Source organism: Homarus americanus, unplaced genomic scaffold, assembly GCF_018991925.1.
Source record: "Homarus americanus isolate GMGI-L3 unplaced genomic scaffold, GMGI_Hamer_2.0 scaffold26957, whole genome shotgun sequence".
NCBI classification, from domain to species: Eukaryota; Metazoa; Arthropoda; class Malacostraca; order Decapoda; family Nephropidae; genus Homarus; species Homarus americanus.
Window position 1 is genome coordinate 287919 of NW_024720028.1, and position 26528 is coordinate 314446.

Genomic DNA, 26528 nt, shown 5'->3' on the forward strand with positions numbered 1-26528 from the left:
ATAGATAATCAACAAAGGACTAACCAAAAACCAACATAGACCAACCAAGAACTAGCCAAGAACCAACAGCTACATCAACCAAGAACCCACCAAGATTTCATTACAAGTCGCAGCCTCTCAAAACAATTCCTGTCTCCTATTTTATATCATTATTATGTTCGGTGTGTGTGTGTGTGTGTGTGTGTGTGTGTGTGTGTGTGTGTGTGTGTGATTATGTATACGTGTGTGAGTTTATGTAGATGTGTATGTGTGTGTATGTGTGTGTTTGCCTATGTATGTGTACAGTATGTGTGTGTACGTGTTGTGTATTTGTTTGTCTAAACTGCTTACATGTGTAATTTCATGCGCACACACACACACACACACACTTATTAGTCTTTGTTCTCGCCTCTTACTTACATCTCATTGTATTCACCACATAAAACTCTTGTTAATTATTATTCATGCCAAGTTTTATTTATTATTATTAGCGTCATTATTGCTATCATTATTGTTTATCATGGTACTCAACCCTCATCATCATTGTATTATTTCTATTATTATTATCATCATCATCACCATCATTATTATCCTGGAGAGATAAGATACAGGCCATGATCCTGGGGCGGCCAAAACAGGATACATTTATTGTCCTGTGAACATGGGAACAACGAGGGTCACAGGACACCCCCCCACCCCACCCCACCCCCCGTGATCAACAGTCTAAGTTGTGGGATAATATTTAGGCTGAAGGATACTGGTGTAATTATATTTTAACCCCGAGAGTTTATGACTTTAACCCCCTTTGAGTACGATGACTTTTACCCTTTAAGTACAATAATTTTATCCCTTGAGTACGATGTCTTAGTCCCTAGAATACGATAACTTTAACCTATAAAGTATTGATATCCTAACTACCACACCTAGAGTCTAAGGTAAGGAAAAAAAAAGATCTCCCCATAATTACCTTAATGAGCCAGTTAATTTAGGAGAGGGAGTGGAGCGGGCGGGAAAGACATCAATAACTCCCATGAACTTACGTTTTTAAAGTGAATGATATAAAAAATTATTATATATGAGAATGAATAATGGACCATAAAAAAATATACATGTTTGGTAGATGATAATGGTGAAAGGATACCGTTTATGAATACTACAACAACAACAACAACAACAACAATAATAATAATAATAATAATAATAATAATAATATCCGTAATGACAAAGATCACAGCAACAGCAATAAATAATAATAATAATAATAATAATAAGAAAGAAAGAAAGTAAGAAAGAAAGAAAGTAAGAAAGAAAGAAGAAGCGTTCGATCAGCTGTGGTTTATGACGAAACAAATTCTCGTATACACAAGTCAGTGCAAAACCAGTGAACCCTTACTATCATGACCCGGGAACATAAGCCATCCATCTATACCATCAGTCTGTGTGTGAGACTGACCTACACACACACACACACACACACACACACACACACACACACACACACAATCGTTGGCAGGATCTCCACACACATTTCGCTTCAAGTTCACTCACTCCAACACCATTAATTTCCTCCATGTTAATTTTAATCTAGTTTATAAATCTTCCCCAAAATACAGGTTAGTGTAGATCATTCTCAGACACTCGTACGTTCAATGGTAACTCGTAAAAAAACAAACAACCCGCATCTGATTGGCTCGCTTGCAAGTTACGACACAAAGATGAATTCTCAAAGGTTCATATGTCATTTTTTTTTCGTTTTAATCTGATTTATAAATACAAATACATCATGTTGACTTAAGTTACGACACAAAGATGGATTCCCAGAGCTTCTTTCGTTAAATATTTCCCTTAAAGTCGATATACGAACAAATCAAAGAAATTCACTTAAGTTACGACACAAAGTTGGTCCTATATATAAGTAAAAAAATTCCTCTCGTAAATAGATAAATTAAAACAATTCTTCCCTTAACTTACGACATAAATCAGGATTCTCAAAAGTTCATACATTAAATTTCACTCCCCCAACGTAACCTGGTTTTATTTAAAGAAAGACACTGGGAGAGAGGTAAAGATGGTGACAAAATCGCCTTGAGACTCTACACTGTCACGGCATGAGTTCTGTAATTCTTAGTTCCGTGAGAAAAAAAATATCGGAAGTCTCTCTCTCTCTCTCTCTCTCTCTCTCTCTCTCTCTCTCTCTCTCTCTCCATCACATGTATTCTTCCTTTCTCACACCTTTCCTTCCCCTCTCCTACTCCCTCACATTTCTTCTACCCCTTCTTCCTCACACTTCTCCCTTCCTCCCTCACACTTTTCTTTCTTCTCCCTCTCTCTTTCCTCACTTCTCCTCCCTCCCTCTCTCTCTCTCTCACACACTTCTATTCCTCCCTACCCTTCGCTCCCTCTCACTTCTCCACCTCCCTTCCCCTCTCTCTGTCATCCTCCTCTCACTCCCACTCAGGTTTGAAACTTTTTACCATGGCTCCTAATCTCCTCCCGCTTTTAAAACTTGTTATCCTCTTTTCCTCTCTATCTCTTCCCTCTTTCTTAATTTTCTATTTTTTTTGTCTCCTCTCTGACGTTTTCTCCCCTTGAAGGAAACACATGACCTCAATATCTCTCTCCTCACTAATTCCTCCTTAATACTCTCTACTTTCTTTTGTATCAGAGTAAGTGAAAGTGCTTTATGGAGAGCCGCAGATGATGCTTTCTATTTATCTTCAAATAATAAATAAAAGGAATTGTTTATTTTTTGAAGTATATCCAGTGAGCTCTTTCTCTATCGTCACTTACTATTAACCTAACCTAACCTAACTTAACCTAACCTAACTTAACCTAACCTAACTTAACCTAACCTAACCTAACTTAACCTAACCTAACCTAACTTAACCTAACCTAACCTAACTTAACCTAACCTAACCTAACTTAACCTAACCTAACTTAACTTAACCTAACCTAACCTAACTTAACTTAACCTAACCTAACCTAACCTAACCTAACTTAACCTAACCCGCATATATAGGAGTATACTGTATATCGGTAGCTATGTTATTAAAGGTATATAAATATTAACACGTAAGTATATAAACCAATTTGCATTCAATAGTCAAGTGATTAAATATACATATGCACAATACATGGTTTATAACACACACACACACACACACACACACACACACACACACACACACACACACACACACACACATCCCCGGTGAGCTGTTGTAGACTGCCAAGGACCGACACCACACCCCACTCACCACACACACCACACCACACCCACCACACCCCACTACACCTCACACCACACCCACCACACCCCACACCACACCACACACCACTCCACTACACCCACCCCACCACACCACACCCACCACACCACTACACCACACCCCACACACACACACCACACCCCACTACACACACACACACCCCACTCACACCACACCCACCACATTACACCCCACCACACCACACCACAGGAGCAAACTGGAGGTAAACTTGAGGGCTAATACACTGTGTGCCTCGTAAGTTAACCTGAACTTAACCTAAAGCACTTTCTGGGCCGTAAAGTTTGAGTGGGGGGTGATCACCGCTTCCTCGGGCCTCATTACTAAATAAATTACTCAAGTTAACTTCTCCTTTGTGGTAAGTGAAGGTATATACCCTACTAATGTCTCTACTTTACACTTATAAATTATAGTTGTAAATACCACAGACAAAATTACTTAAGTTAACAACTAATTTCCCCCCACTTAACACTTAATGAATCATGGATGTAAATTAACCTGTTAGATTAGTTAAGTTAACCCATCCTGTGTAAGTGATGGTATATATATGTCCCGCTTATTCCTTCATTTAACACTTATTTTACACACACACACACACACACACACACATACACACACACACACACACACACACACACTCTACCGACTGTGTACACTTCTTTTTCTGTCTTCCTGTCTTCTTTCTCTCTGTCTAACACCACTTTCATCTGTACATTGTTTACATCTGTCCATCGGTACATTGTTTACATCTGTCATAGCTTATATTTTCTCATCCACTTGCTCTCTCTCTCTCTCTCTCTCTCTCTCTCTCTCTCTCTCTCTCTCTCTCTCTCTCTCTCTCTCTCCATCAGTGTCATGTCTCTGTGTCACCATCTCACCGCCCAGTCAGCCACCAGTCTCGTAAACTACCTGTAAATACAATTTCCACACGGTGTCATTTTGAAACTTTGTCAGTCAAACAGTGCGCGACCGAATGCAATCCCCCCCCCTTCATTCCTTCTTTCCTTCTTGGTTCTCTTCTTCCATCCCTGGTTCTTTCCCTCCTTCGCTCCTTGGCTGCCTTCATTTTTTATTCGTCGTTTCCCTTCTTCCATCTTTCCTTTACTTCCCCCCTTCCCTCTATCCCTCCCTGTCTCCCTACCTCCCTGGCCACACCGACCACCCCACAGCACCACAAGAGACACGACCGTCAACACTAGCCGAGGCTTGCAACACCCTGCCAATAGGTCAACACAGCATGCAACTGCTCCACTCACTTTGCAATCCTCCCATGCAACCAACATCAACAAACACACACATACCAGGTACTGTCAGTCATTTGCAACAACACACTTGCAACAGGTTAACACAACACCCACTAACATTCACTGATAATAGGTCAACACAGCACTAAATAACACGTCAACACAACACGCTACAGGGCTATGCACCTCAATATCCTGCAACGTCCATTGATAACACACACAGGTTAAGGTACAACCAGCCGTTTGCAACAACAACAATAAGTATGTGCAACAATCACAGCTCACGACTACATCTGCAACAACACGTCCTTGATCTGTAATAATTGGCAATTAAGAGCCACCATCGTTAACGAGGGGGGGGGGCAGTGATATACCTTCATGGTGGCAGTGGAAGATGGGGGGGGTAGGGAAGATAAAGCAGGGAAGAGAGGAAGATGAGGGTTTGTAGAGGGGGGGGTTGATGGGGGAAGGAGAGAGGAAGGAAGGAGGAGAAAGATAGAGAGAAGAGAAAGGTGGAAGGAAGAGGGGGAAGGGAAGATGGAGAGGGAGGAGGAGGAAAAGAGAGAGAAGAGAAAGGTGGAAGGAAGAGGGGAGGAAAGGAAGATGGAGAGGAGGGGGGGGCTGGGGGATATGGAGAGAGGCGCAGGAAGATGGGGAGGGGAGAGGGTAGAGAGGAAACTGAACGGATGATTGAAATGAAAAGGAAGAAGAAGAGGAGGATGAATGAAGAAGGAACAGAACATGAGAAGGAGAAAGAGAATACATGGGAGGGATGACCTTCACGATTCCTTGCAAGACGACAAGGGGAGGGAACAAAGACGAAGAGGGAGATGGAAGGAACGAGAAGACAGCGATGGAGAAGGGGGAAACTGTACGAGGTGCAGGGGGGAGAGAAGTGGAGGATGTGGGAGAATGGAGGGAGGGAAGGAAGGTTGAGGATGGATGGGGGAATGAGGGATGGAAGGAAGGAGCGAGGGAAGGAGAGGAGGTTGAGGGTGATGGAGGAAGGGAAGGAAGGGGTGGAGGGAGGGAAGGTTGAGGATGATGGAGGGAGAGAGTGAGGGGTGAGGGGAGGTAGGGAGTGGGGGGAGGGGTGAGGGAGGGGGGACTGGTAGTTACTTAACCACAAGACCAGAAGAACTTATTGGTGCAAGACCACAGCCCTATCCTGGCCGGGATGGGGCGGGGAGGAGAGGAGGGAGTAACAGACGAATTGGAGGGAGGAGAGAGGAGGAGGAGGGGAGGGGGAGGAGGGAGAAGGAGGAGGGAGAGAGGGGAGGAGGAGAGGGGAGGGAGAGGGGAGGAGGGAAGAGAGGGGGGAGGGACCAAGTTAACGAACACTGAGGAAAAAACAAATGAATAAAATGAGAAGCAAAATGAATAATAAATGACGAATACAGGACAAAAAAAATGCAATAACTGATGAATTTACACGCTACTGTCAACCTAGGATGACCGGACAACTCACCAACTGCACTGGTTAACACCTCCCGAGATGAAGGGGATTAAATCAGAGTTGGAAAAAATAATATAATACTAAATCCCACCTGTACACGTCCGGGAATCGAGACACACACACACACACACACACACACACACACACACACACAAACACACACACACACACAAACACACACACACACACACAGAAACGCAGTGAATGTCCAACGCAATAAAATAACTTTAATTAAATATACAAATGCGTCCAGAGAGAGAGAGAGAGAGAGAGAGAGAGAGAGAGAGAGAGAGAGAGAGAGAGAGAGAGAGAGAGAGAGAGAGAGAGAGAGAGAGAGAGAGAGAGATTCACTTAACACAGGTAGACTTGAAACACTCCATAACACTGAGGGCTGGCCAGGTTATGGGAGGAGGGGTGAGCAGGGTCAGTGACTAGGAAGTGGGGAAAGAGGAAGAAGAGGGAGAGGAAGAAAGGGGAACAATAGGGAAGAAGAGGGGAGAGGAAGAAGAGGGGAAGAGGAAGAATAGGAGAGAGGAAGAAAAAAGAGGAGTGAAGAAGAAAAAAAGGAGTGAAGAGAGGAGGAGGAAGAAAAAAGCTATAGAAGTTGAAGGAAGAAGATATGAATAAGAAGAGGAGGATGGAAGGAAGGAAGGAAGGAAGGAAGGAAGGAAGGAAAAGAAGGAAGGAAAGAAGGAAGGAAAGAAGGAAGGAAGGAAGGAGAGCTAGCCAGGTGAGATAAAGGAAAAAATAAAGGAGAATTGAGGGAAGAATGAGGTAGATACTGAGGGGAAAGTATGAGGGATAATGAGGGAAGAATGAGGTAGATACTGAGGGGAAAGTATGAGGAATAGTGAGGGAAAAACACCAACAAAATAAAAGCAACGAGGGGAGAGAAAATAGGGTAGTGAGGGGGAAAGTAGTTAAGGGAGAGGGGAGAGGAGGGGGAAAGAGGAGCCCCAGGGTTAAAAAAAATTAAATGATTGTGGGAGAGAGAGAGGGAGAGAAGGGGGTTAAAGGAGAGAGAAGGATAGGGAAGCAAGGCAAAAGGGTAAAAAGAAGGGAGAAGTATAAGCAGGAAGAATTGAGGGTGAAAAGGGGGAGGGAAGACAAAAGGAGAGAGAGAGAGAAAGAGAGAGAGGAAAGTGTGTAGCAGAGGAGTAGTATGAGAGGTAAAGAATGGCAGGAAAAGGAAATGGGAGGAGAGAACAGAAAGGATGAGACAGTGAGAGGGGAGAGGAGAATGGAGAGGAAGAAGAAGCAGGGGAGAGGGGAGGAAGAAGAAAAGAGAGAGAGAGAAGGGAGAAGGGGGGAAGAAGCAAAGAAAGAGAGAGAGAAGGGAGAGAGAGAGAGTAAGAGAAGAGAGAGAGAGAGAGAGAGAGAGAGAGAGAGAGAGAGAGAGAGAGAGAGAGAGAGAGGGGGAGAAAAAGCAGGGAGAGAGGAGGAAACGCAATAAGAGAGAGGGGAGGAAGCAGCAAAGACAGGGAGGAGGTGGTGAGGGGAAACTCAATACTAAACGACCCCTGAGACAAACGTCCTCGCCCAATGGACTCCATTATCAGTTTCCTTTGCCAGCTTTATTAATCCCCCAGGCGGCCCTGATGGGGGGACCCTGGGGGACCTGATCACCCAGAGGGTTTTGGTGGAGGCTCTGGGGAGGAGTCTTATCACCACAGGAGACTGATGGAAGCCCTCGGGTGGAGTTGCAGCATCCTACCAAGGCAGATTCGGCAGCCAGTTCCTTCATTTCAGTCAGTCTAAAGACCCGTTCATTCATCACCGTAAAGCCAGTCTCTCTAAGGCTCCTACCAGCGCCTTCCATCATGACCATCTCTTTGAAGACGCCTCTAATGCCTTCCAGTCATCTACAAAGACTGTCTCTCACTAATTAACGCCATCATCTTCCAGACATATATATCTCATAAACAGATCTCCAACACCCCCTACTATCTCCAAAGACCATCTCTCACACATGACCTCCAGCACCTCCCGGCAACCTCCATAAAGACCATCTCTCACACATGTTACCCTCCAGCCCCTTCAACTTACCTCTGACATGCCCTATTTCTCAACACCAACCTGCCATCTCCCACTTAGTTCCCTCCCAACCACCACCAACTTTCCAAACTCCAAACAAGAAAGTTTAAAAAAAAAGAACGAAAAGAAAAAAGGAAAAAAAAAAGACCATCGTTCAAAAGCTTCCTTCCATAACGACCATCTCTCAGCGACCCACCGCCCTTCCACCACCTTGCGGCCGCCACTAACACCCTCCACCCATGCCACTACGGTCATAATGCTCGCTCACCCTTGGTTTTCACGGTCAAGAGCCACCGCCGGGAAGTTTCTTGTTGGCGTGGAAAATATCGGCCAGCGGTGTCGAGAAGCCAGCACCCGCCTCTACCTCGCTGGGGGTAATTTGCGTCGCCTTAATATTGTTTTTTGGGAGGGCCTTTATGTTGAGTGACGCGGCGAACAAGTCATTACCCAAAGTTTATGAAGTACTGGAGGAAGGCGGTGGTAGGGGGGAACCTATTATTACTCTACACACTTTGTTGACGGAATGACACACATACATGACAACAAGGAAAAATACTGTACACATAATAAGCTCTTACACGTATATAGCTAACGTACACGGATATACTGTATATTAATGTACACATACCCATAATAACAACGTAAAACACACACACACACAAATCCATATACAAACATGGCTTCACGGGTAAAAAGTAATAGTGTGAGTGAAAGGCATTATAAGCTCTGCAGATGGACATATGTGTGTGTGTGTGTGTGTGTGTGTGTGTGTGTGTGTGTGTGTGTGTGTGTGTGTGTAATAACAGTAATTCAGGTAACTAACTAACTGCAGGAAGCATCAGCTCAAGCACTATATATGAATGATTAGTCATGCAAATCAGAAACACTGCAAGTGCATTTGGCTGTTAAGAGCATTATGTGTCATATACTCCCGTCCGTGTGGCTGTCCGTCGCTCTACTGCTTCCTCTCAGACAGACAGACAGACACAGACAGACAGACAGACAGACAGACCAGCCTACCTCTCACCTGGGCTACAACCTACCTTAACCTTTACGAGATTTTAATGACCCTTTTGAGGAGATCTTGTGGGCGTCTGAAAGTCACCCCTGGTAGAACCATGTCTCCAGGCGGTCTTCACGTTAAAGACTCCTCCCCCCCTCCCACACCCCAATACCTCGTCCAACCCCAAACCCCTACACCTCCTCCCTCCCATACACACCCCCTCCCACACCCCTCACCCCCTCCCTTCCATACCAACCCCACCAGGAGACCAAACTAACAGGAAATTCGACCTTTTGACCCCCAGCTAACTCGATATTATCTTAGTTCCTCTGAGTTGTTTTGTCAGAATTAAAACAAACAAACAAATAAATAAATAAATAAATAAATAAAACACTTAGTTGATATCGTGGGTTGGGGTCCTGTGGTTTATTTTGTCGGATTAAAAATTAAACCACTTGATATCGTTAACGTGTATCGGTAGGTTTTTATAAGATATCAAGAAGATAACTCGTAGACATCTAGCTATCTTTAAATTGACTGGGGGATAACTGGTATATATCTAGTTATCTTTAAATTGACTGGGGGATAACTGGTATATATCTAGTTATCTTTAAATTGACTGGGGGATAACTGGTATATATCTAGTTATCTTTAAATTGACTGGGGGATAACTGGTATATATCTAGTTATCTTTAAATTGACTGGTAGATAACTGGTATATATCTAGTTATCTTTAAATTGACTGGTAGATAACTGGTATATAATCTAGTTATCTTTAAATTGACTGGTAGATAACTGGTATATATCTAGTTATCTTTAAATTGACTGGTAGATAACTGGTATATATCGAGTTATCTTTAAATTGACTGGTAGATAACTGGTATATATCTAATTATCTTTAAATTGACTGGTAGATAACTGGTATATATCTAGTTATCTTTAAATTGACTGGTAGATAACTGGTATATATCTAATTATCTTTAAATTGACTGGTAGATAACTGGTATATATCTAGTTATCTTTAAATTGACTGGTAGATATCTAGTTGTCTTAACACTAACTGGTAGACGCTTTAATTTGTCCCGATAATACCGAAGCGCATCTGGCAAGGCTTTTAAGATATCACAAGTTATATACACAAAACCTCGATTACCACACCTTAGAGCGCCTCCTGATATCGTTCATGTAGCTTTTGAGATAACGTGATATATAAATACTTAACCCAACGTAAAGGGATACAATTTCTGACTGTGATGACTGAATCCCTTGACTGTGATGACTGACTCCCTTGACTGTGATGACTGACTCCCTTGACTGTGATGACTGACTCCCTTGACTGTGATGACTGAATCCCTTGACTGTGATGACTGAATCCCTCGACTGTGATGACTAAATCCCTTGACTGTGATGACTGAATCCCTTGACTGTGATGACTGAATCCCTCGACTGTGATGACTGAATCCCTTGACTGTGATGACTGAATCCCTCGACTGTGATGACTGAATCCCTTGACTGTGATGATTTAATTCCTCAAGGGATTTAGCCAACACACTCAAGGGTTAAACCACCATCGTACTCAAGGATTAAACCATCGTACTCAAGAATTAAACCATCGTACTCAAGAAGGAATCAAAACAATCTCAACCTGTACTCAGCGAGGACTGGAGGGGGGACCACCCCAGTCCGATGTCACTTTCGGAAACCAACCACTTAGCGCCACTCACACCTCCGCTCCCTCGCTAACTCGCGTTTTGATTGGTGAAGTCACCTGACACGCTAACTCTGGCCTCTGATTGGTGGAGGCCAGTTTCCTGTTATCCTGGTGTGTGTGTGTGAGGAGGAGGAGGAGGAGGAGGAGGGTGTTTCTGTCCGATTCTTTCCGTCTTGTTCTTTATGTCTCTTTGTTTTCTGTCTGTTTTTGTCTCTCTAAATGTCTGTCCTTCTCTATATTTCCATCTATATATGTTTACCTATCCTTCTATATCTGGCTTTCTGTCTATCTGTCTGTCTCTTTTCCTATTTGTGTCCCTCTATCTGTCTCTCTATCTATGTCTTTCTGTCTCTTCATCTATTTGTGAGTCCTCTTAACTATCTATACCTGTCTCTTTCTGTCAATGTGTCTGTCTATCAATTTGTTTTTTATAAATCTTTGAGTGGATCTCTTTTTTGTCTGTCTGCCTGTCTGTCTAAACTACGAGACGTCTCATTTTCTTTCCGTCTGTCTATCTACCTCTCTGTCTCTCATTTTCACTCAGAGAGAAATAAATGCATACATGAATATGACACACACACACACACACACACACACACACACAGAGACACACACACACAGAGACACACACACACGGACACACACACACACTGGTAGGCGAGGTTCATTAAGACAAACCAGTATATTACGCAGTTAGGAGGACCCCAGCCGTCAGTCCACAGTTACCACTTACCAGTCACTGCGCCTGTTTAGACAGTCACCAATACACCTGTCACAAGCACCAGTCTAAAACAGTCACCATCACCACAGGTACTTTCCTCGACCCTCCCCCTCATCCAGTGACCTACCTTGCCCTAACCCGTGACCTACCTTGCCCTAACCCGTGACCTACCTTGCCCTAACCCGTGACCTACCTTGCCCCATCCCCAACCCGTGACCTACCTTGCCACATCCCCATCCCGTGACCTACCTTGCCACATCCCCATCCCGTGACCTACCGTCCATTCCGTGACCTACCTTTCTCCCCGTGACCTACCATGTCCCCTTCACCCGTGACCTACCTTACTCTACACACCCGTCTAGCAACCAACCTAACCTACCTCCTCCCTCTCAAGACCTCCCCTTGGCATAGGTCAAAGGTGAAGCAGGTTTCAAACAGGTTTCAGATAACAGGTCAGCTTTAGGTGTCAAGGTGGAGGCGTTAAGACCGTTTACTTAAGTGACCAGGTGGTTACACAGTCTACTTAAGTGGTCAGGTGGTGAGACAGTCTACTTAAGTGACCAGGTGGTTACACAGTCTACTTAAGTGGTCAGGTGGTGAGACAGTCTATTTAAGTGTCCAGGTGGTTACACAGTCTACTTAAGTGTTCAGGTGGTGGAGACAGTCTACTTAAATGTCCAGGTGGTTACACAGTCTACTTAAGTGGTCAGGTGGTGAGACAGTCTACTTAAGTGGTCAGGTCAGGTGGTTAGAATATACGTAAGCTAAGTGTCTTGTTTATCGGTCAATCACTCTAGCTACATAAACTTTCACTCTCACACACACACACACACACACACACACACACCATCCCTCCTCACCAAAAAATTTGTACCAACTCCCTGGACGACTCACCAAAACACGCGAGCACTCTATTACGCCAGGAATTACCACACTCTTCCTACCTAGAGACTCCCATTCCCACCAAACTGTACGCGTGTCACTGTTTCCCGCAATGGTGAAAAGAACGGAAAAAAAACCTTATATTCTCTTGAAAATTTTTTAATATCTGTAATTACCATCAAATTATATCCATGACGAGATGTGTGTGTGTGTGTGTGTGTGTGTAGAACCATAACCCACCAGTATGTATGTAATGTCGTAACAATGATCCAATCTTTTCATCGTGATTCATCCAGTACAACTCTCTAACAATGGCGGTAATTTGCAATTTTTCCTCTTAATTGTCGCTTTTAATGGCGGCGCTTATGACGAGAGACTGTACCGCGCCGGTCAGGAGGAGAAGAATGAGGGGGAAGCATTGTGGGCTCGTCGATCTCCTCCCCAGGTCACACACACACACACACACACGTAACCTTGACACAGCTGTTCATTCCCCCTCACTCCGGTGTGTGTGTGTGTCATGGGCGGGCTAAGATACACACATATACGTATACACTCGATCACACACATAATATAACTGGGATATATCTCCAAGCAAGCACGCGTACACAGGAACACAACCTCCTCAAGTACTTACACAGCCGAGACACGTGAAGTACATAACAAAATATACACACAAAAACACATACACCTACAATATACACAAAACACACACATACACGCGCGCACACACACACACACACACCGTGACACACTGGCACCAGAGATGAACACATCCGGACAAAAGCTTAGTGGTTGTGTAATTACATATAAGAACCGCTTCCTCCCCCCCCCCACCAGGCCAGGCTTTGGGGGGACGGGGAGGAAGAGGAGGGGAGAGGGGGACGGGATAGGTAGAGGTAGAGAGGAATAGTGTGGGTGGTGGAGAGGGAGAAATGAAGAAGATCGTTAAGGGAGTGAGAGAGGAGGAAGAAGGAGGAGGAGACAAAGGAGGAACGAGGAGGAGAAGGAGAGGAAGGAGGAGGAGAGGAAGGAGGAGGAGATGAAGGAGAGAAGATGGTATATTAGGGGCTTGATGAGTCTTGTTTATGCCCTTGATGCACAGGTAAGTTTATCCCACCTGTAATCAATGTTTCATCACACACAAACACGAGAAGAGACAGTCCACCAATGAGAGAACAGCAACAACCAACAGTCTGCCAATGAGAGAGCAGCAAAATCCAAAAAAATCCACCAATGAGAACAGCAACCGATAGTCCACCAATAAGAGAGCGGCAACCTAAAGTCCACCAATGAGAAAGCAACAGCCCAATTACCTCAAGATACAACCAGTCATTAGTTATACATGATCAAAACACGACCAACATCAGTGACATCATCAGGTAAGGAGCAAGTGTCAGCCAATCAGCGTACAGTACATTATGGCTAAAGTCTTGATAATTATGACTTGTGGTTAAGTGGTCAAGGTGGTCATTACTTTTAACCTCGGTACCTTCAATCCAAGATGGCTGACCATGTACACAACGAAAACACAGACTTAGTTTCCACCGAGCACATCAAATATTAAAGACTTCATAATGTACACAATACCTCACTACTATAAAACAAGAAACTTATACACTAACAAACATCTTTTTTATAAGGTTTTAGATTAATTTTGCGAACTTAAATCATTTTGTTGTCGACCTTCGGCTGTAATTACGTGGGAGTCAATTTGCATCTTTTATTAATCTCCTCGTTGCAAGAATTCATATCCCTCCATCTATGAATACAAGAGTTTACAAAGTTAAAAGCATACGTGTGTTTTAATATCCCAGCCTTAATAACTGAAGCAAGTTTTAATCCTTTACAAAATAAAAATGGGAGACATGGTGAGATTTATTTAGATATTTCGAAGCATCGCCCCGGGATGACTTACCAAAAACGGGAACATATTTATACACCTTAACACGTGTGAGGCAGAACACGGTGCTAACAAGGACACTCTTTTACCGTCCTAACGAGGGTTGGTGCCAGTGGTACAAGGAGAGGCGGTGCTTCTCTACTAGTACGCTTTCAGTGCCACATACAATAGGGTGCCACAGTGCAAGAGGGAAGACAATATCACAATACAAAACGCTGAGGTATTGCCACAGTGTTAGCGGTGGCTGTCAGAGTGCCAGATGGAAGGGAAGTGACACACATGAAGGTAGTGCCACAAATCGAGACGGTACTGTCCGGGGGGTTTGTGGTGGGGGGATTGGGGAAGGGGGTGGGGGGGGGTGACCTCAGGCAGGCAGTCTCCAAAGATAAACGCTTCTCTTTAACACGGCAACGTTATCATGGTGTTCACCCCACCCGAGGCCTTCCTCCCTCTCGCCCTCACGGTACACTCCAAATTACACGGGACCTACACGTACACACATACCACTGAACGTACACACAAGCATAAACCACGTGATATGTACACAATATTTAACACACACACACACACACACACCTTCCCGAGCCGACAATCTGCCACCCACCACCTCACTCCCCCCTCTCCCACACCCCTACAAGGTCATCACCACAACAATAAATATATACGGTACAAAAGAACAAAGAACAACACCAATTTTACACAGATCGCGAGGACATGAACAAATAGGCAAATTAAGACCCGAGACTACGTGAGCGATCGAGCGGTGCCTGAGGGAGAGGCACTGATAGAGGTGTGTTATTGATGGTGATAATATGTACAGTCAGAGTTTTCCCATACATGGTGTTGAGTTTTTTGAGAGTTTACTAAATTCTCTTTCTCTACTACTACTACAACTTATATTACTACTATTACTTCTACTTAAACTACTATTACTTCTACTTAAACTACTATTACTACTTATACTACCGTACTATTACCCTTGAAACACCTAAAGAAGGAGAGTTTATTCAATAATCAATTAATATACGTTCACTGTACATGCGCCCCCCCCCCAACGCTTACCATGAACAAAAATATGAGTACAAACACCAAAGAAAAATATCATACGCAAAATAATTAGTTTTAACCACAGAATTTCATCACTATTGTAACCAAACTTCAACTAAAAAAACTCAACAAGTGCCCAAGACATCAGCTGTACACAAGGAACGTTTCCCATAACTCCTACCATTTCCTTGATTTCTTATGGGATAATTCAGCTTAATTTACACGTTATTGATTTACACGGCCACTCTCAAGAACGTAACTACCTTGTAAATCGAGAGATGGCTGTATACGAGTAAGCATATCTAACAGTTTCAAACAATGACGTTAAGACAGCACAAATACACCATGATTCGCAATACGGTACGAAACTCCTGTGACCCCCCCTCGTTCGATGTAAAGACGGGAAAGAAACGTATTCCAAGAGAGTATTTATATTCAGGATGTCTGTAAAGGGATTCCTGGACTCTGGTTGCTCTTTGGGTGATCTGTGTAAGATTTCCGGGGAATGTGCAACTGACTTTTTTTTTGTGGTTACGTTGAGTGAGGAATTAGCACCAATATTGATTATAAAAATATAACTAATTATAATAAAACAATAAACGAGGAAAGACAGAACAAACAAGAAGACAATATTGTTTTAAAAGCCGCTACTGTAGACGGGCGGAATATCACAACCCATCACTAATACAAACACCCACCGAGCGTTCACCAGCACTATACGGTACCCGAAAACACAAGCCCTGAACACATCCTCGTCCGTATTTCTGTTATAATACACCACAGCTTTTACCTCAGTCGGAACCCACTGTTTTACCACCTGAAGCTGATGGAGGCATTACTCAGAACCATCAGTGGAAGCTCGACGGATACACGCACGCACACGCACACACACGCACACACACACGCGAACTCGGCACAAAAAGCTCTTTCCGATCAGACATTGTTTAACCCGGCGGCAACGAGGTAGGAGGAGGCAGGAACAAGTGACGAACGCAGCTGAGGTAAGTACAGTAGTCTAGTGCATTTTTCTAAGCTACGTAAAAAATAAATAAATAAATAAAACAAAAATAGATAAATAAATGACAAAAGAAAATACAGCGTTAAAGTCTAAATATAAAATGGTATAAAACGGAACAAATCTTCCTTCATAGTTTCCCCTCTGAGAAAAAATGAGAACTGGAATCCCGCATCATCTCTCAAGCAACTGATCTCCTGAACTCTGTGATCTTTCCTAATGGAGTCACTCAAATATTCCTTTCTCCTCGATACTGATCCAATACACATGGTGACAGTGAACACAATTTACCAATATTCTTCGTCGCGTGTAAGATCTAATCGTTCAAAATGTATATATGCGAGGAATTGATGAAAGAAGTATTGCCTAGATGAGACCAGACACACAGACAGACTGGTGGTGGAGAGTGAAATTTCTGACCTGTGGAATATAAGAGGTGCACGAGGCTGGGTAATCTATATAGAGTTAGGAAAATAAAAGGACTCCCGTCTCTTAGGAGGAAAAAAGTGGGAAGATGGGAAAGAACTATTTATTTTTCTCCTGCAATTAATGTGTTACTTTAACCCATTCAGTTTTTTTCCCTTGTAAATGGATGAAAACTTTTTACATTTACAGGTCATTTTGTTAAATTTACAACACGTATATTTCACACACTGATTTATCTATTTACGTTTAATAATTTAGGATCGCCGGAAAAAAACCCCACAAAAAACAAAGTAGCATCGAGCGGGAAAACTGTAAACATTCAATTCCATTTTCCATTTATAATTTTTGGTTAGTTTATTCATACCCACGTCTGGCTGTTGAGAAAGTGTACAGAACAACTTACCGGCGGGCAGGAGGAGGAGAAGGAGGGATAGTTCCACATAGGTCACAATTTAATTCATAGACGGCCACAAATTTCCCCAGACTCCGGAAATGAAGCAATACCATCATTTTACTGTGGCCGGAGTATTTATTCGTATAGTCTTCCCTTAAAAGTTCCCATTTTTCGCTATATAACTTAAGATACTGACACGAATTATTATACGATTTCTATACTGAAAAGATTCATTACGTAACACTGAACATGCTATATTAGGCAATATCCTATAATGAAGAGTCATCTCAATAAGTTATTTGCAGGCTTGACAACTTTTTCTTCAGTTTAATAATAAAAACTTCATGGCGTTGCAGAAACAATGTCACAGGATAATAACACTGCTTCATCAATTTCACAATATGTCATCAATTTCTATACCAATATCAGTATCACAAGTTATCAATGTCAATAGACCAGTCACAGCCCCTATTCCCCCTTTGTCATAGCAGAGGGGTTGAGGGATAAATTGGTACAAAGACGTGTTGCACAGTACATCGGAACCTACCCGTAACACCCTATTTCCACGCTATCACCACCCTATTTCCACGCTAAGATCATCCTATTTCCACGCTATGATCACCCTATTTCCACGCTATCATCACCCTATTTACACGCTATCATCACCCTATTTACACGCCATGATCACCCTATTTCCACGCTATCATCACCCTATTTCTACGCCACGATCACCCTATTTCCACGCTATCATCACCCTATTTTCACACTACGACGATCTAATAACCTCTTCCCCAGGTTATCTCTAATCACCTTACACCCTCAGCCCCAGTACCAGTATTGCACCCTTAAACTGCGATTACACCATCTTAAAGCACCCTAAAAACTACCTTAAATATTCTTAAAAATACCCTTGAACACCCTCTACTAAATTATCCCTAAAATACCAAACTGCCCAAATCCCTCCCTTAAAACGAGACCCTAAAATCCCTCCCTTAAAATGAGCCTCCCCAAATCCCTCCCCTTAAAACGAGACCCTAAAATCCCTCCCTTAAAATGAGCCTCCCCAAATCTCTCCCTTAAAACGAGCTCCTAAAATCCCCCCCCCCTTAAAACCATGCCTTCTAAAATCTCTCCCTTAAAACACCTAAATACATCAGAGAGGTCTATGCTTTAAGGGGGCATTAGAAACTCCCCTGCCAAGTTCCCCTTCAGAATACCTCACTACTTCACTCCCACCCTTAACATTCCAGTCACACTCGTCTCCTTCCCTGGCGAGAGGAGAGAAAAATCCATCTTTTTACATAATTGACAATTTCCAGGTAGGTAGGTAGGTGGGTGAGTGACTAGTGTATGGCGGAGGAGGAAGAGGAGAATGAGAGAGTAGGTGGGGAGGAAGAAGAGGATGTGGGAGTAAGAGGAGGAGGAAGAAATGAGAAGATGAAGGAGGAGGAGGAGGAGACGACTCAATACCTTGTAAATGCAGTGGGGATTAACACGTGTAATACATATATATACACCAATAAGAGTCATAATACACGTGTGAATATTATACAGTAGAAATGTATACTGTAAATTGTGTGTATATGTGTACATGTACGAGGGCTAAACACACACACACACATACATATATACATACATACACAAACGCACACACAGGGGAAACTAATCTCGTCAAGTAGTCATGGATTAAATTCAATTCCAGCATCAGTAGGCGGCGAGCACACGAGAGAGAGACGGCCCCTCCCCAGCTCTCAGGGGCAGCCTCCTCTTGTCGTTCACTAACACTGACTCCTGTATGTGGGGGTTTATACGAGTCACACACACCAACATGATTTGACTAATGAATTGCCTTATTGAATTACGTAACTGATGTCTTTATTATTATTATTATTAGTCGTAGTAGTAGTAGTATTTTTATTACTGTCATGACCATTATAACTTTTACTATTATTATTATTATTGTTATTATTCATTACTGTATTATTATTGTTGTTATTATTATTATTATTATTATTATTATTATTATTATTATTATCATACTGTATACCGTCTGTAGTCACCTGAAGTATAGCCACCCCAACGCTACCTGGGGACGATAAAGTTAGGTTAGCGTCAGGGTGTCTAATCTTCACGTGACATAACCTGGGGCGTCTAATCACGTGTAATAACCTGGGATGTCTAATCTTCATGTGAAATAACCTGGGGTGTCTAATCTTCACGTGTAATAACCTGGGATGTCTAATCTTCATGTGAAATAACCTGGGGTGTCTAATCTTCACGTGAAATAACCTGGGATGTCTAATCTTCATGTGAAATAACCTGGGGTGTCTAATCTTCACGAAATAACCTGGTGTCTAATTTTCACGTGAAATAACCTGGGGTCTAATCTTCACGTGAAATAACCTGGGGTGTCTAATTTTCACGTGAAATAACCTGGGATGTCTAATCTTCACGTGAAATAACCTGGGGTGTCTAATCTTCACGAAATAACCTGGGGTGTCTAATTTTCACGTGAATAACCTGGGGTGTCTAATCTTTGAAATAACGTGTAATAACCTGGGATGTCTAATCTTCATGTGAAATAACCTGGGGTGTCTAATCTTCACGTGAAATAACCTGGGATGTCTAATCTTCATGTGAAATAACCTGGGGTGTCTAATCTTCATGTGAAATAACCTGGGGTGTCTAATTTTCACGTGAAATAACCTGGGGTGTCTAATCTTCACGTGAAATAACCTGGGGTGTCTAATCTTCACGTGAAATAACCTGGGGTGTCTAATCTGAATATGATCCAAAATAAAATAAATCGTACGAAGAACCCCAATAAAAATAATAAATTAATTAATAAATCAAATAAACTAACTCCCCGCCAAGACATGAGGTAAAAACACGATAAAAAAAAAGAGAAATTTTCCTTCCTCAATCTCTCTCCACTTAATTGTCGTTCATTTTTTCGTATTAACAGCAACACACGGAAGACTATCTTTAACTCCTAACTCCTCTTAATATGAAACAATTAGACAACAGTGTAAGTAAGTTTTATAGCTACACCCAAACTTATTATGAACACAAATGGAAATCCTTGGCTCACCGTCAAAACTTCAGCGAATACACACACACACTGCAATAGTCTCCCCTTTAATGCCATTTTCTTCCTTTTAACACAAACTGAGATTAATTCAGCTCGGTCCGCTCTTATAACTTACCTCCTCGCTTGAATTACTAGCAATGTTATATTTTACTTTACAATATATTTCGTTTTTGTTACCGCCAGAGAACACAGTTTATTTACTGGAATTTAATTATTAGTCATATTAAATCTTACCTGTATGACAATATTACTGATTAAATCCTATTATTATTATTTGTAGTAGTAGTAGTAGTAAGAAGAAGTAGCAGTAGTAGCAGTAAGACGTAGTAGTATTAGAAGTAGTAGTAGTAAGAAGTAAAAGTAGTAAGTAGTAGTAATAGTTGCCGTATGTCAGGGTAGAACCGACCCTTCTTCCATTGGACGGTGAGACTTTCCAACATAGGACTTCAAACACATCCAACGAAGCCCGTGTGGACGTCAGTGTTCAAGGATTCTGGACGCGGGGACAGCGAGCCTTCTTCGACAACAGGATTTTTTATTCCATGGCTGCGTGTTACCGTAACTTAGCTCTCGATGCGGCACACAGTAGGAACGAGAACGACAAGATAAGGGCATATGGGGAGAGAATTCAGAACGTTGATCAAGGCAGCTTCACTCCTCTAGTGTTCACAACCTCTGGTGGGATGGGACCAAGTGCAAGATGTTTCTACGCCAGACTCGCGGATGTGGTCTCCGAACAGAAGCAGCAGCCCAGAAGCTACGTTACAGCCTGGATGAGATGTCGACTGTCTTTCTCTCTCCTTCGGTTGGCTTTGTTCTGCCTCAAGGGAACGAGGGCTTCTGCCCCAAAGCCGACAACAGATGCAGATAATGACAAGGAGGCTACAGTCACTGAATGCCGCATAGACCTGCGGATCAACTAATTCAACACAGATAGGATAGCTACTTATGTATTAGGATATTTAATATTAAGGTAATAAAATGGCGGCGAAGGTGTGGCTATTGGGGGAGGCTGGAGGCCACGTTTGAAAACAAAAAATTAGTAGTAGCCCTCCCAATGCGTGTGTGGCTCTTCCTATGACGTCGATCACGCCATGGCATGACGAAGTAAGGGACCTCACAGCAAACATGTTGAAGGAAATCAGCCGTGATGTCAGGGTAGAACCGACCCTCCATCCAACGAAGCCCGTGTGGACTTCAGTGCTCGAGGATTCTGGACACGGGTACAGCGAGCCCTCTTCGACATCAGTATTTTTTATCCCATGGCCGCATGTCACCGTGACTTAGCTCTCGATGCTGCACACAGGAGGAACGAGAACGACAAGATAAGGGCATATGGGGAGAGAATTCAGAACGTTGATCAAGGCAGCTTCACTCCTCTGGTGTTCACAACCTCTGGTGGGATGGGACCAAGTGCAAGATGCTTCTACGCCATCCGAACAGAAACATCAGCCCAGAAGTTATGTTACAGCCTGGATGAGATGTCGACTGTCCTTCTCTTATCTCTCCTTTGGTCGGCTTTACTCTGCCTCAGGGGAACGAGAGCATCGGCCCCAAAGCCGACAACTGTTGCAGATATTGACTATGAGGCTACAGTCACTGAATGCCGCATAGATCTGCGACTCAACTTACTCAACACAGCTAGGATAACTACTTATGTATTAGGATATTTAATTTTAAGGTAATAAAAGAGTAGTAGTAATAGTAGTAGTTGTAATGCAATTTACCAGGTAAAGAAACAATAGCCCATTTAACAAACAACAACAAAAAACATTAATAACCTAACCAATAACACAGGACTGTAATCACTGGAAGTATCACCCCCCCCCACCCACAAGGCCACAGAACACATCTCATCCATAATGCAGTTTACATCTAATCCACCAAATTAATTACATTTGCATTAACCTAATCCAAACATTTAAATTATCCCATACATACATTACAGAGGCTACGTTGATTACTATCTAAGCGACTCTCAGATGGCCATTACTTCAACTAAATCGTTCTGTTTATTTGTTTATAATTTCGTGGAACTGAAAGATGGCCACGATTCAGTCTTTCAAGAGGGTAAACACACAGGCTTTCCCTTTCATTCATTCATTCATTCATTCATTCATCCATAAATTTTTCATTCGTTCTTGCTGTAGTAAAAGATGTGTTACATTATGGTGTTCAACTTCCATAAAAATGTACCGAAATATATTTTCAATAGTTACACTTGACTCAGATTACGTTACTAAGTTACGAGAAATTCAGGTTAAGTTGCTAAGTTACGAGAGATTCAGTTAAGTTGCTTAGTTACGAGAAATTCAGGTTAAGTTGCTTAGTTACGAGAGATTCAGTTAAGCTGCTTAGTTACGAGAGATTCAGTTAAGTTGCTTAGTTACGAGAGATTCAGTAAAGTTGCTTAGTTACGAGAGATTCAGTTAAGTTGCTTAGTTACGAGAGATTCAGTAAAGTTGCTTAGTTACGAGAGATTCAGTTAAGTTGCTTAGTTACGAGAGATTCAGTTAAGTTGCTTAGTTACGAGAGATTCAGTTAAGTTGCTGTCCTGCCGAGTTATAAATAATAAACATACATACGTTATAACATATTATAATACATATACAGTAAACATTACACTATACAGGTACATATAAATGAAATACATATAATCTTCCTTAAATAAAACAATTATGAACGATAAACAATGATAAACTTACTTAAATACAAATAAAAACATGACCGACAAACATCGATAAACTTAAATAAAAAAAACGAAAAACTGATAAACTTCCCTAAACCCAAAAATATGAAGGAAAACACCGATAAACTTAAATAAAATAATGAAAGGTACAGATAAACTTACTTACATAAACAATAATAATAAAAATCATGAACTACAAACACCAACATCAAAGAAGTTCCTCAAACAATTATATAACGCTAAAAGCCTCAACACACTGGACAACTAACTCCGCGTTATGATTCAATTACCTGTTATCAGAACCTCTTGTGCAGGCCCCGTGTGCAAGACAACCCTATTTAGCTCGACCAGGTTTGCTCATTACCAGTTCTTGCATAATTTACCACAACCTTACTAGTATTATATTCTACTCTGTCTAACGAACATGGGTTATATATGACTAAATCTAGGTAATTATCTTAACTGTCTGTTATTTCACTATAAATATCATTGTTTCGAAGATAATCGCTACTGACACCAACTAGTAATTAAGGTAAGTGTAATCAGGCCGGGGTTTACCTTGTAGACGAGGTCCACCTGTTTGGTCAATTCCTCGGCCTCCGTCATGGTGGTGGTTGTGGTGAGGTACGGGTCCTTGAGGTTCTCCCGGTAAGCTTAACAGTAGTGGGACTCTTACACGACGTTAAAACACCAAGTGTCCTCTACAAACAATATCGCGCCCAAACACCGTCAACTGAGGAGTCACAACGGGGAGCTGCCATTCTATCTATGTTAGTTTTTACCACTTGCCAACAAGACAACATTCAGCGATGATGACACGCACCAAGTTATCAATATGCTTCCCCACAAATGTTGAGGTAGTATGTCAGTCACTTGTTTCTACGTAGAGTTCTGTCAAGGTATCAATCAAATTCCAGAGGAGGAACGTTGGGAGCGCGTCACGGAGCACACGAGTGTTGAGAGAGCGAGACGCGCGCAGCTACAGGAGCACTGAGAGACAACACCAACCACCTCGGCGGCACGGGACGGACTGAACGTTACCACCGCCCTGTACGGCTTCTGCTCTCCTCTCTCCTCCAGTAACCACCACCGCCGCCGTCACTACTGCCATCATCCCTGCTGCCTCCTGCTGGTGTTGCTGCTGGGGTCATATTGCTTACGTCTTGGGTGATCGATGTTTTGGAATTCAATAAGTGTTGTCTGGGCTGCTCGTTCGAGAGGTTAATTAAACTGCGGTTCCTAGGGCAATGGAAAGACTTGCAAGAGCCGACTGGGAATCCGCGTTTATAAAGACGAAAATCGCATTTACTTGACTGGTCGTTACACGACTCGGTGAGGAAATGTTAGATCGGTAGTTTAGGTGACAGGGCAAGGGGAGCTGGATGGCATTGCCGGTACACAGAGATTCACATAATAGATAGGGAGTTAGGACTTGGTTTACTATAAGAGAGGAAACTGATGATAAACAAACAGAACGAGACGAGAAGTGAAGAAGATGGTAAGGATGAAGATACGGGAAAAATAGACTAAAAAAGTGAGGTATTGTTGACAAGATGAAAAATCAATAATGTGAGGGAGGCAGTGGTGGAGATGATGTAGAGGGGCAGCAAATAACGTAAATGTAGTGAAGGTCATTTGCCTCACCTCCCTCCCTCACTCCCCACCACGAAGATGTTACAGTGACAGCGGTGAAAGGAAGGAAGAAGATTGTCACAGTGAAAAAAAAGTGAAATGTTTGAAGGCTCGGTTGTTAAGATGGTGAAAATGAGATGATGTTTGTTACGGTATGAGATAATGATGACGATTGTGTTATTGTTGTAAGAGGGACATTGTTATCACCGTAATTAATGAAGACTAGATTGTTCTTAGATTCTTATTATTATTATTATTATTATTATTATTATTATTATTATTATTATTATTATTATTATTATTATTATTATTATTATTATTATTTTCGGAATAGTTTGTGACGGTGATGATGATTCGGCAGTTACAACTATTTTGGTGATAATTACGGAGCTTTCAATTGCCGCTCGGTCCAGGAGCTGCCATCTCTGCCATAACCGGAGAACTAACTGACAGCCTCACACCGGCCCGAGAGACAACGGCATCGTGGAAATAACAATGGCTAGTGATGGTGGTGGTGGTGATGGTGGTGGTGGTGTGTGGTGGTGGTGGAGGGTGGTGGTGGTGAGGGGGTGGTAGTGTTGGGGGGGTGGTGGTGAGGGTGGTGGTGGTGGTGGTTGTGGCGACGGTGGTGGTAGTGGTAGTAGTGGTAGTAGTGGTGAGGGTCGCAGTGAGGACAAACACATAAACTTTGTAAATTTAACGAAATGTCGAACCTCGTGTTGACGGTCACTGAGGCTGGGGAAAAATGGTGGAGTTATTGGTGAAAAATAAAAAGAAAAACGAAAAGTAAAAGGAGTGAGGAGTCTGGGGCCAACAAGCTGCTGTGGTGAATAATCTGGCAAGCTGTGGTGGTGATGACGTGAAGCTGTGGTGGTGGTGAAATGTGAAGCTGTGGTGATGGTGGTGATGTATGAAACTGTGGTGGTAGTGATACATGAAGCTGAAGTAGAGATAACACTATAAGCTGTGGTGGTGGTGGTGGTGATGATGTGTGAAGCTGTGGTGGAGATAACACTATAAGCTGTGGTGGAGATAACACTGTAAGCTGTGGTGGAGAGAACACTATAAGCTGTGGTGGAGATAAGAGTAACGCCACCATGAACTGTGTTAACCAAAACAGTGCATAAAATAGAATGCAAAATTGACCACGAAAATCCACACCACAATCACCCCTTAGCTGTAAATTCCCCTACTCAGAAAAGAGACACACTTCCTCTCCCCTGCTCTCCCTTTCTCTCACCCCCTCCCTTTCCCTCTCCATCTCGCTATCCCTCTCCCTCGACCACTTCCCTTTCTCTCCCTTCCTACTCCCCACTCCCCCTTCCCTCTCAACTATGACAATTTCTCAAGTACCCTTTAGAGGAGAATTCTCGTCTGGGCGCCACAAAGGGGACCAATCAGCTCCGTTTTCCTGGCCGTGACAAAGGGTGAAAGACGACCACGTATTGTAAAATGTATCCAGTGTTTGGAGTGAGAGACTGACTCAGCTGGACCTACCAACCCGGCTGTCCCATGTCCACCCAACTCTCACACGCCGACGTTTTTATACTGTTTGTCTGTCTGTCTGTCTTTGCCTGTCTGTGTGTCTATGCCTGTCTGCCTTATCTGTCGTTTAGCAATTATGTCTGGTATAGTTATAGATCGTTCTATCATTGTCTATCTAACCACCAGTGTACGAGTATATGAACGTGTATGCATTAGCGTGATTGTGTATGTATGTATGTATGTATGTATATGTGCGTATTCGGGTGCATACATACAAGATATATTCCTCCAATGACGCGGTAACAGGCAGTCTTGTTACCGACCACCTCGTTACAGCGGTACAGGAACTTGAGTACAAAATTAATTATAAAAGTGTAATCTGTAATGATTCATAAGTATAGTCTTTAATAATTCATTCACCCAATAACAAGATAATCAAATAATTAAATCACCAAAAAATAAGATAATTCGTAAATAATTCAACTACTTAATCACAAGATAATCTAATAATTCAATCACCTAATCGCAA

At 42.6% G+C, this 26528-nt stretch overlaps 1 protein-coding gene across 6 annotated transcripts in view; it reads right to left on the minus strand.

Annotated features, from left to right (window-relative positions):
• LOC121860364 (brain-specific angiogenesis inhibitor 1-associated protein 2-like) overlaps positions 1–26528 on the minus strand; it is a 169110-nt gene that overhangs the window by 136504 nt on the left and 6078 nt on the right. The window contains exon 1 of one of the 6 annotated variants that reach the window (XM_042357473.1): positions 23441–23914. The exons of the other annotated variants lie outside the window; for them this stretch is intronic. Within the exon in view, the coding sequence (XP_042213407.1) occupies positions 23441–23488 (48 nt within the window). The 5' untranslated portion in view covers positions 23489–23914. Of the gene's footprint in view, positions 1–23440; positions 23915–26528 lie in introns of those variants that run through there. 6 annotated transcript variants of the gene reach the window in all.